The following is a 12,045-nucleotide window of genomic DNA, read 5'->3' as shown; positions in this document are numbered from 1 at the left end:
CCGCATTATGGGCTGATGGTGGTGAGAAAGTTTGAGATGCCATGGCACCATGATGATGGCCCATGTTGTAAGTTGTTACATGGGGCAAGGACGGTGCATAACATGCCATGTTTAATAGCTATGCATTTTGTGTGACATGCATTTTCAGACAGCTACGTATCAAGTTTGATCCACAGGGTATATATGGGCAGGGCTTTTTTTCAGCCAAAACTAAGTTCCAGCACCTCTCAGGTGGGCACCATGAAAGATACATTCATGGTGAGTTCCGGCATCTCACCATAAAAATAACACTGTATATGGGGTGTTAGGGGACGGTCAGAACATCTGGTAGGGAAACTCGCCATGTTCCTTCTGGGGTAGCTCATCCCCCTTTAGTCCTTGCTCTGCACTCAGCTCTTACCTGTGTCTCCTAGAATCTGTCATCATGTGTCAGGCTTTGGGGAAGTAGCTTCCTCCCCCATGGCAGTAAATAAGAAGATCAAATGAAAGGAATGTCTTACCAGTTAGATTCTTTAATAATCAGTGAGAGAGAAAAGAACATGTCTACCTAAAAATGGCGGTGCTCCCATTGAAGGTTAACTCCCTCCCGTCCTATTAAATCTATGTCATTCCTACGTCTTGTAACCTGAGCTTGTACCCATTGTGCTTTCTGTTCTGCCACTTTCTCAGCTCTTCTTGACCTTGGGGAGAGCAGATTAATACTTTCCAGAGACAGTGAATCTGTAAACCCTCTCTCTTCCAGTCTTTCTTCTCCTAGCTGTTCCCCATCCAGTATTTCCCAGCTTTTCCTTTCTGAACTATGCCCCTCTGCAAACCACTCTTCCAAATCTATATTGTCTTCCTGTTCCTGGGAAGATTCAGGATCAGGGGGAGGGGGTGGCTCACACTATTCTTCCTCAGTGCAGCCCTCCTCAGCACGGTCCCTGACACCATGCAAGCATGTCGGCACTGCAGGAAATGGCTTTGACTGGCTGGCGAAACCAGGTGAGGGTAACTGATGAGTCTTAAATCCTTGGTGAGTTAGGGATTTGTCTACCACTTGCACACAAAGACAGGGTCCAGTACACTGAGCAGACGAGTCCAATAGTGGGCCCAACAGCCAAGAAGGCAGTTTCTACACACGCTGTGGAGGGAAATGAGTGGCAGATGGGGCTTGTTAACCTGGGAAGGCAGCCCATCAAGGAGAAGCAAATCCCTGACCTTAAACCTCCACTGCTTTGCAGCTATGCTCATTCATGGGAAAGGCTTCAGGAGTAAAACCTGAGGGAAAATATCTATCCGTTGCCTTGCAGGACATCTACGGGAGTAAAAGAAGCCAAAGAGTAAGCCCTACACAAATCCAGAGTTGGATTGCATCTTGTATGCCTCCTTCCAGCAACTCCTGCAGCCAAGTTGGTGCCAGATATATTGTTTTCCAAAACAGAGAGACCAAGAGTGGGGTCTTGTCTAGGATTTTGATACAAACTGCCCAGGCTTCTGCCCTGGAGAGGTCACTTCAGTGCTGCTGATGCAGCAAAAATATACAGGAGGCAGAAGTACCATACTTTTTAAATGTATAATACACCCCCTTGAATAAGACGCCCCCTATTTTGGGGGACTCCTATTTCAGAAAATGGCCCAATACAGTTAATCACTAACCTGACAGTTGCAATCACTGATGTCTGCTACAAGCATCTGCCCTATTGCCAATAGTGGAAGTAAACAGCAAGCACAACTGCTGCAGCGGCATCCAATCCTCAGCAGCTGTTGACTCACCCATTTTCCACAGCCAATACAAAGAAACCTTTGCTGCAGCCACCAGTCACACTACATATTGCCAATAACAATCTGCAGCTTGCGGCTGCAACCAATCACCAGTCACCCTACCCACTACCCATGTATAAGACACCCCCAGTTTTTAAACCTTAAAGGTAAATGTAAACCTTAAACCTTAAAGGTAAAGGTAAAGGTAAAGGGACCCCTGACCATTAGGTCCAGTCGTGGCCAACTCTGGGGTTGCGGCACTCATCTCGCTTTACTGGCCAAGGGAGCCGGCGTACAGCTTCCGGGTCATGTGGCCAGCATGACTAAGCTGCTTCTGGCAAACCAGAGCAGTGCACGGAAACACTGTTTACCTTCCCGCCAGAGCGGTACCTATTTATCTACTTGCACTTTGATATGTTTTCGAACTGCTAGGTTGGCAGGAGCAGGGACCGAGCAACGGGAGCTCACCCCGTTGCGGGGATTTGAACTGCCAACCTTCTGATCAGCAAGCCCTAGGCTCTGTGGTTTAACCCACAGCACCACCCGTGTCCCTTATTTTTAACCTTTAATTTATTTTAAACCTTATTTTTGAGTAAAATAAATCTAGTCTTATACATGGAAAAGTACGGTATATATTGTTATGTGCTGCCACAGAGCAAGAAGATCCAGGGTCATGACCATCGTTTTTAGATTCCTTTTGAATTAGACAACACTGGAGTCAGGGGCACCAACTTGCATCCCACATTGAGGGGGCCCAGCCATGTAGCGTGACACATCATATGACACTGCTCAGTGTGCACCCAGCATGTGCTGGGTGGGGACAGGACACCTGGAGGGCCTAATTTGCCCTCACTTGTCACTGCCCCTGTCCTGCTCCTGGGCTGGGGCATGTGGAGGCAACTACTGTAGTGTCAGGGGATTTCGGCCGCCTCAGTATGGGGAGGGGCTAAGCCCTCTGCCCCCCAATATTTAGGGGGCTGAAGCACCTTCCGCCCCCTATAGCTGGCTCCCCTGACGGGAATCATATGGCATCTTTGCAATGTTTGCTCTACAGTGGTACCTCGGGTTAAGTACTTAATTCGTTCCGGAGGTCTGTTCTTAACCTGAAACTGTTCTTAACCTGAAGCACCACTTTAGCTAATGGGCCTCCCGCTGCTGCTGCACTGCCGGAACATGATCTCTGTTCTCATCCCGAAGCAAAGTTCTTAACCTGAAGTACTATTTCTGGGTTAGCGGAGTCTGTAACCTGAAGTGTATGTAACCTGAAGCGTATGTAACCTGAGGTACCACTGTATTTACAAATATAAAAGCAGAATGAACTGAAAGCAAGTAAGCACTCCTTCAGCAGATCCCACAAGAGAATGTGTGCAGTCACTCTCACCTATTCTGCACGTATATTGCTAGAGACATTGTGTGCGCACACACAACACAACACAACACACACTATCGTTTCTCTCCATTCAAGCTGATGTTTTCCTCTCTCACACTACCGCATGTGATGCTCACCATTGGTCTGAGAGAAAAACTCTGCTGCTAAATTGCCGATTTGGGTGAATCGTCAGCAGTCATTAAGGAACATTGCCATTCTTCTATCACCACTTATTTACACGGATGAAGCCAACCAAACTTTCAACAGTATTATAGCACATAAAAGTTGTTGGGCTTTCTTTATTTCCTCTATAAGCAAAATACAATTTGTTGCAATGAAGTGGAAGAGCAAAAAGGCATTGCATAATCCTGGGAGTGGGGCTAAGTCATGCATTTTTGTGTTCCTTGCTTCCCTGCATTGCATTAAGAAATACTTGTGGATATTTGAGGAGTCTTGATCTAGCATAGGGGTGGATGAGCTGGTTCCTTTCCAATGTTGCTGGATTGCAATGCCAATAATAATAATAATAATAATAATAATAATAATAATAATTTATTATTTATACCCCGCCCATCTGGCTGGGTTTCCCCAGCCACTCTGGGCAGCTTCCAAAAGAATATTAATATCAGCCCTGACAATTGCCCTCAGGTGTGTAACTCTCACTGTCTCTTCGAAAAGTAAATGCAGTAAATGTCCCTTCCAGGAAAGTAAATGCAGTTCATTTTTATTGCTATTAGCCACATACCATTGCAGAAAGTTAAATAAGCAAAATATCACACATTTGAAACTGGGGGGGGGGGGCAAATAAAATGGGCACATATGAAACAGGTCTTCAATAGCAAGACACCTAGAAAACAGCTTTCTCCTTCCAGAGAGCAAAGGTAAAATATCATTAAAACAAAAATGGTCCACAAGCTAAAACTACAGAAGAGGTTTCTGAACAACCTTTGCTCTAGTACTAGCTAAACCAAAGGAACTCAATAAATGACTCTTTGGTACTTCCCATTTAATAAAAGAGTGGCATTTGGGAACATCCGTTAGAAACCGCCTGCAAAATAGAGGTCAGTTGATCATCCGTTGTCCTCTGATGTGAGGGACAGGCATCATCAGTGCCCACCATTTAGACCAGCCCAATCCATTTCTCCATTGTTCTGTGGGTCACTCTGCATTCCACAGTCCCTGAGTTCTGGGTTAATTAGCAAATTTTCTAAAATGAAAATTTAATCCCAGAACTGGGGTTTGTACAATTTTCCATAGCTTTCAGTGTTCTTTAATTCATTCACATAATCATATAGTTGCTTCAAGATTATTTTTGCTTCACATTTTAGTAAATGTGTAGAAGTGCATGGGGGTATTGGTAAAACACTATATGAAATAAATTCTGGTGGAATCACATGCATAATGTGATTATACATATGGTTGCATCAGGATATGCGTGTGCATTTGTTATGGGTGGGTGATATCTGATTTTCAACATCAAAATATATCACCAGGGAGGGAGGGAGGACAAGCAAACAAAAATTTATTTATTTATTTATTTATTTATTTATTTATTTATTTATTTCCTTCCTTCCTTTTTAATATGGAGGAAAGCTATTTAGGGGGAACCAACAAACACCAGTGTGAGGGAAGAATGAATTACTTTCCAATTCTTTGTTTATGTTCTTTGTTTACTTTGCCACTGGATCTTTGATTGTCTTGCCATATTTTTTGGGGGAGGGATCCCTCCGGGATTGTTAGCAGGCTATACATAATTAGCCGAGCTCTAAGTGGAAAGATGGAAGGACGCGGGTGGCACTGTGGGTTAAACCACAGAGCCTAGGGCTTGCCGATCCGAAGGTCGGTGGTTCGAATCCCCATGACAGGGTGAGCTCCCGTTGCTCGGTCCCTGCTCTTAAAACCTAGCAGTTCGAAAGCATGTCAAAGTGCAAGTAGATAAATAGGTACCGCTCCAGCGGGAAGGTAAACGGTGTTTCCGTGCGCTGCTCTGGTTCGCCAGAAGCGGCTTAGTCCTGCTGGCCACATGACCCAGAAGCTGTATGCCGGCTCCCTCAGCCAATAAAGCGAGATGAGCGCCACAACCCCAGAGTCGGCCACGACTGGACCTAATGGTCAGGGGTCCCTTTACATTTAAGTGGAAAGATATCGGTGAAGCTGAAAGAGTTTGCTGGTTTGCTGGCTTATCATCATTTCTTATCAGTTAGGAGGAAGGAGGAAGAGAACAAACAAAACAGGAGACAGGGTGCCTGCAAATTATCCATTCAGCTGAGCTACCCCTTGGGAAGCTGTTAAGTCTGCACCTATTGCCTTGTTGAAACACGTATCACAATGTTATTTCAATACTACCGGTATTCAACAATATGGCAATTTATCGCAAAGTCCTAGTGTGTGTTTGTGTGTTTGTGATGTTTCACTAGTGTACCCATGCACTCCTGCACATTAGTAAAGCACCAAGAAAAAAGTGCATTGATGCAACTAATAATGTGATCTCATCAATATCTTTTTTTTTTTTTTTTGTCAGTGCATATGTGCACTTCGGCAATGTTTGTGTAGGAGGGGAAGATGCCAATGAACTGAAAGATGTGTGAAAATTTGTATGCACACAGCTCTTTGTAGATAATGTGTAAACAAAAGCTGGGTAAAAAGGGGGTTCACAATACATCAGCCCACACTGGGTGATTCTGAATACATCGTTTACACTTGGAAACAAGACCATGTGATTTGGAATTCCAAGGTCATGGAGGAATTTTGAAAACATCCCTAACTTGAACTACAGTTTAATCAAAGGGACCAAGCACTGAGGTCTAGAAGGAAATGTGTGCTTTGGAGAATGAAAAGCAAACAACAACAACAACAACAAGGGCAGAAGCAAAAATGTAACACATGCAACATTTTTTAGGTGGAAAATGGAAAACCCATTTTCTGTCTCCCCAGGCTGATTAACGGAAAGGTGAACAACTATAAATTACAATGCCTGGACTTGCTTTTCAAATTATTATTTTTTCAAATATCTTGTTTTGCTTAAAGGCTTTGGGGTTGGCATACTTCTTACATGCCCCCAAGGTCTGATTCCTACATGGTTGGTGTACCTTCTCTCAGCACGGTGGGTAACATCTGAATGAGACATGAACTGGGCTAATGGTATAGTAAAGTTATAAGAATATTAAGGTCTCATATATATATAGTAAATGTTCATAAATGTACCAAGGAAGCACATACGTATATGTATAGAGCACATGTCTGAGACTCACAGAAAAAGTCCTGAGACCATTTGTCTCTTCCAAATTGACCTCAAATATTTCTCTGCAAGGTCGAAGGAAATGGGGAGCCTCCCCATTGTCTCTTTGCTCACAAATCCTGTCTCAAGGGCACAGTTAAGATATGAATAGGGTGAGCCTGTGACCTGGATTCAGGAACTGAGTAGTTATCATAACAAAAGAGTGGCCAGGATGCCCAGGTAATCCAATCAGGTAACCTGGCAGACAGGATAAAAACAACCCACTCAGATTTCTGTTGTAGTCCGCCCCTTCTCTGATGTACATATGATGTATGGAAGGGTGGTCTTGGGCTCCAGGGTGGGCATTTCAAAAGTCTATATAAGGGCTTGCACACCTTTGTCCTGGGTCCCTCCTGCCTCCTGTGTGTGGCAGTGAGCACCCTGTTGCAACAGTTAATAAAGATCAGACTTATAGCCGCTTTGCTTTTATATGGTCTCTGTTCATTTCCTGATCAGTTTGAGCCTTAAAAGGGACGCTCGCTCCAAAGGTCCAGTCTTCCTTAAGAAGCTGAAACCCTTGAAGGGACCCCTCAATATTCTTGTTTCAGTAACTCCCCCCCCCCTCCCAGTGTTGTCCTTCCTTAATGGAAAATACCTTTGTTGCTGTCCCTGCCCATGTTCCTCCATACATTTACCAAGAGTGGCAAAAAACAACCATTTGCTTTAGAACCAAACCTGACTCTTGGTCTGTGCAAAAGGCTACATTGTATGATGAGCATAGTTTCTGTATGACGATACTGTCATTTGCCCCAGTTTGTTCATATGCAAATGGTTTGTAATATTTTCTCACTGAGAAGAATCCAGACTCTTCCCCACCAACCTCACTCTGCCCTTAGTCAGCCCTTACTCATGTGGGACATAGGTTTTAATTAGGGAAAATAAATTAGCTTAATATTATATTTCCTGTTTCACACTTGCAAAGCTTAATATATATTAGTTTATTTAGCAATTATATTTAATTCCCATTAACAGAGCTTATGCGGAAACTTGAGGCTGGGTTGTTTAACCCTTCTATTTGATCCCTTTCCCCTCCTATAAAAACCATTTTAAAGTTTAAATAACAATAACTTTAACTCACAGCGCCCTTGCACTTGTTCGATTAAATATATATGTACAAGGCAGGCAGGTATTACTTAGCTTACTAATGCATTACATAAATTTATCATTAAGACTAAAACTCTTACAGACTCTGACTAACTATGAGGCAGGCAGCAGCAGAACTGAACAGACCTACGCTCAGCTGCTCTGACAACACAAAAAGACTCTTTAAAAAAATATTTATAAATTTATAATCGTACAATATACAGAACTGAAAAATAAAAGAAGAAAGTGAAAGAAAAGGAAGAAACAAAATAAAAAAGATACATTGATTACATCAATCCATAATTCTATTCCATCAACTTCGCCTCCATCCTTCCATGCTTCCCTAAAGTTTCCCATTCCGGCTGCATATTCTATCTTTTTCTAACTATTTTAAAATTTAAATTCTTTTCGTTATAAACTATAACTGCTGAGCTTACTCCAAACAGACTAAAGTACAAAAAGACTGCTATTAACTGTGCCAACTTACACAACTGCTTCAGGAGCAAGAAGAGAAGAAGAGTTTGGATTTGATATCCCGCTTTATCACTACCCTAGGGAGTCTCAAAGCGGCTAACATTCTCCTTTCCCTTCCTCCCCCACAACAAACACTCTGTGAGGTGAGTGGGGCTGAGAGACTTCAGAGAAGTGTGACTGGCCCAAGGTCACCCAGCAGCTGCATGTGGAGGAGCGGAGACGCGAACCCGGTTCCCCAGATTAGGAGACTACCGCTCTTAACCACTACACCACACTGGCGCAATGTATATTACCTCAAAATATTATTTCTTAGAATGAGGCAGCCCCTGTGTGTATTATCCTTTTACTTAGCATTTTGGAAGCTCATATGTCACAACCTGCCCTGCCTTCTTTCTTAGGGTTGCCATATTTTGAAGAGCAAAAAACTTCTGCTTTTGACTATGGATAACTATGATGAATCTATCTATGAAAAAGAGGACGTGTCCTGGAAAAAGAGGACATATGGCAAACCTTCTCCTCCTTAGCCTCAATATTGCCCTTGTAGAACTCAGTGAGGATGGGGCCAAAAGTAGAAGTAGTTGGCTCTCCCTGTCATTGGTTCTGTCTCTCCCTGCCATTCCTAGTGGGCAGCAGATGCCACTGGTAGAGGCTACTACTTGGAGTGAAGGCAAGATCATATTTTCCTGCCCCACCCACCACATATATGTATCACATCCCTGAGGCTACTGGATGTCCACAAATGTAAATTTCACTTCATATAGGACCAAACACATACCCTCCGACATTTCTCCGATGAAAATAGGGATATTCTATTCTTTAAAAATAACAATGATTTTATTTATACCCCACCCATCTGACTGGGTCGCCCCAGCCACTCTAGGTGGCTTCCAACATATATAAAAACATAATAAAACATTAAACATTAAACCTTCCCTATACAGGGCTGCCTTCAGATGTCTTCTAAAGGTTGGATAAGTACTTATCTCCTTGGCTCATTTCCTCATGAAAATAGGGACATACCATCCAACATTTCCCCAATGAAAATAGGGATGCCCTAAGGAAAAGCAGGGCATTCCAGGATCAAACCAACAACTGGGATAGCTTCTGTAAATCTGGGACTGTCCCTGGGAAACAGGGGCAGTTGGAAGGTCTGCAAACACAGCAATTGCTTCTCAGGCAGGTTTAATGCTGGATGTTGATTGTTTGGTTTGGGGCTGCATGGGGTTTTATGCAGTTAGGCTCTTTGCAAACATTGCACCAACATGTGGGCTTTGCTGAGTTATAAGGGAGGACAGAGATTTCTTATGCGAACTATAGGAAGATCCATTGCAAACCCCCCCTCCCCATGCTACATGTAGCACCAACTCAGGAACATCATGTGAGCCATCCTCCTGACGGAGAAGGATTTATATCTTGGCATTATTTTATATCTTGTTACATTGTTTATCATCTTGTTCATAATTGTGTTCAAATTATACTGTTGTTAATTACTATTTGTCACTTATCTCATGGATACTCAATTATCATTCCATACACAATTAAATTTTCTACCTATCCTTTTCCTTTTCTCAAAACATGATTAAGCTTTTCCTGTTTTTTGTAAAACGATTTCTCTCTCTCTCTTTTTTCCATGGAGAAGCATTTATTCTATACTGTGCTTCAATTAAGCATCCGCTTGCTATGAATCTAATTGGTGTGATTGTTCTTTATAATCATGGAAAAGTTATGTGACTGTTATAGTCCTCTCCTACAAATATGTCGCTGTGGGTTAAACCACAGAGCCTAGGACTTGCCGATCAGAAGATCGGCAGTTCGAATCCCTGTGACGGGGTGAGCTCCCATTGCTCGGTCCCTGCTCCTGCCAACCTAGCAGTTTGAAAGCATGTCAAAGTGCAAGTAGATAAATAGGTACTGCTCTGGTGGCAAGGTAAACAGTGTTTCTGTGCGCTGCTCTGGTTTGCCAGAAGCGGCTTAGTCATGCTGGCCGCATGACCTGGAAGCTGTACGCTGGCTCCCTCAGCTAATAAAGTAAGATGAGTGCTGCAACCCTAGAGTCGGTCACGACTGGACCTTTACCTTTCTCAGAGGAGCACTTCCCCCTCCTCTGTGGGGAATGCCTCTAAGTTATTTGTCTTCTTCCAAAAATCAGGCACATTCCATAAACAGAGGTGTAAATTCCTTTTCTCCCTCCGCTAGAAAGCTACATTCAATCTGCCTTGCTTCAATGCTGCTGCTGAGAAACAAAAAATCTATTACATTTATTCTAGAATTCTGTCATCTCATCAAATCGTTTTTTGATCACAGTGCTTACCTTGCCTACATACTGAGTATCTGGACCGGTGTATTCTTCCAGTAAAAAAAACTGATTCCACATCCATCCTCGCTTGGTTCGATGAAGTGCTTTTCCGTGGTCCTTAGACAAGCCCATTATCCGTTCAGTTTGCAAATACATGTTAGTCCTTTTCGGCGATGGTGAAGTGTGGACTTCGTGAATCATACAAGTCCAGATTAGAAATGACAAGCAGTAGCTAGTTCTCATCGTTTGTTCCTTCTGCAAAGAGTCCGCTAGTCAGAAAAACCCCGAGCAAATAATGTTGTATTCCTTTTTCAAACGATCTGTGAAATAGATAAAAAGTTTGGGTGAATTTAAGATCAACTTTTAAAAGAAATAGTCCAAATGTACAACTTAAGTTGTTTTCAGACTTGTCTGTCTTCGGGGAACCATTCCTAAATTGATTTATGGGCCAAAGTGCATCTGCCCCAGAAATGTAATGAGCTGCTGAGGATTCTGATTCATTTTCAAGGCTGCAACTTCTTATACAAAATGTAGGCCTCACCATTGAACAAAGTGAATGAAAATGCAACATTTTCCTGCGGCTCAGTTTGCAGGGCAAGTTTGTTCTTTCTGGACCTGTTAATGATTCTCTCACACAGAAGCTCCTAATAAGTTTCCACCAAATCCCTGTGTTTCACAGATCAGTGCTTGGAAAACACTGTCTTACAAATATAGTCTTATCCAAAAGAGATGGCTGTGCATGACAACTCTTTGTAATACAGTTGCCGAGGGCATGGGTAGCTAACCTACAGATTATGCTGGACGGCAGCTTCTATCACCCTTGACCATTGGCCATGCTGGCAGGTTTTGATAGATGTTGTAGACCAATAGCATTTAGAGGCCCACAGGTTAGCAGTACCTAGCATGGATGGCATCCATGTCAGGGGATTTTTAAAAAATATGTGTGCCCCACCCCCACCCTATTTTTCATTGGGACTGTAGTATGAGGAAGATTTAACCCTTCTCATCAGGATCACAGGTGGGGAGGGAAGGATAGTGTCTTTCCACCACTATTAACTAGGGTCCTCATGGAAATTCAAAGTGTTGGTGCTGACCTTTAAAGCCCTAAACATCCTAGGCCCAGTATATCTAAAGGAGCATCTCCACCCCCCATCATTCAGCCCGGACACTGAGGTCCACTTCCAAGGGTCTTTTGGCGGTTCCCTCACTGTGAGAAGTGGTTACAGGGAACCAGGCAGAGGGCCTTCTCAGCTGTAGCACCCTCCCTGTAGAGCATCTCCTATCAGATGCCAAGGAGATAAATAACTACACAATTTTTAGAGGACATCAGAAGGTAGCCCTGTGTTGGAAAGTTTTTAACGTTTGATGTTTTATTATGTTTTTATATTCTGCTGGAAGCTGATTTTTTATTTAATTACCTGATGTGAATACGTTGTTGGTGTGTGCATTGTGATTTCCTGGCTTGTTTGAAGGAAAAGATACCTACATGCTGTGCCTTTTTCTAAAAAAAATGTTTAGGGGTACTCTCGTTTTCCTACTCATATTGAAATACTGCTCCTCAATGACGTCAAACTTAGATTCACAAAATGTTTAGGGGTAGGCGTACCCCTGCATCCCCACAGGAAAAAAGCATTGCCTACATGAGTCTTCAAAACTGTAACACAGAGAGAAGCTGTGTTTGATTACTGTAGCGTGAGCACATGGTTAATTATTTTGAGAAGTATATTCTTTTGAGAATTAACATGCACAGAGATATTCTATAATAATGCTACCTCAATGGACTGTTTCCCAACTTAAGCACAG

The 12,045-nt window shown here is 42.9% G+C and overlaps 1 protein-coding gene across 1 annotated transcript in view; it reads right to left on the bottom strand.

Annotated features, from left to right (window-relative positions):
- Nucleotides 1–10,509, bottom strand: part of CDH9 (cadherin 9) — an 84,525-nt gene extending 74,016 nt beyond the window's left edge. Inside the window, exon 1 of the mRNA XM_083747252.1 lies at nucleotides 10,258–10,509. Within this exon, the coding sequence (XP_083603378.1) occupies nucleotides 10,258–10,485 (228 nt within the window). The 5' untranslated portion in view covers nucleotides 10,486–10,509. The remainder of the gene's footprint in view (nucleotides 1–10,257) is intronic.
- Between the last annotated feature and the right edge of the window lie 1,536 nt (nucleotides 10,510–12,045).

Source organism: Podarcis gaigeae (genome assembly GCF_964106915.1).
Source record: "Podarcis gaigeae genome assembly, chromosome: 7".
Classification (NCBI taxonomy): Eukaryota; Metazoa; Chordata; class Lepidosauria; order Squamata; family Lacertidae; genus Podarcis; species Podarcis gaigeae.
This window is presented reverse-complemented; position numbering and strand designations above follow the sequence as displayed.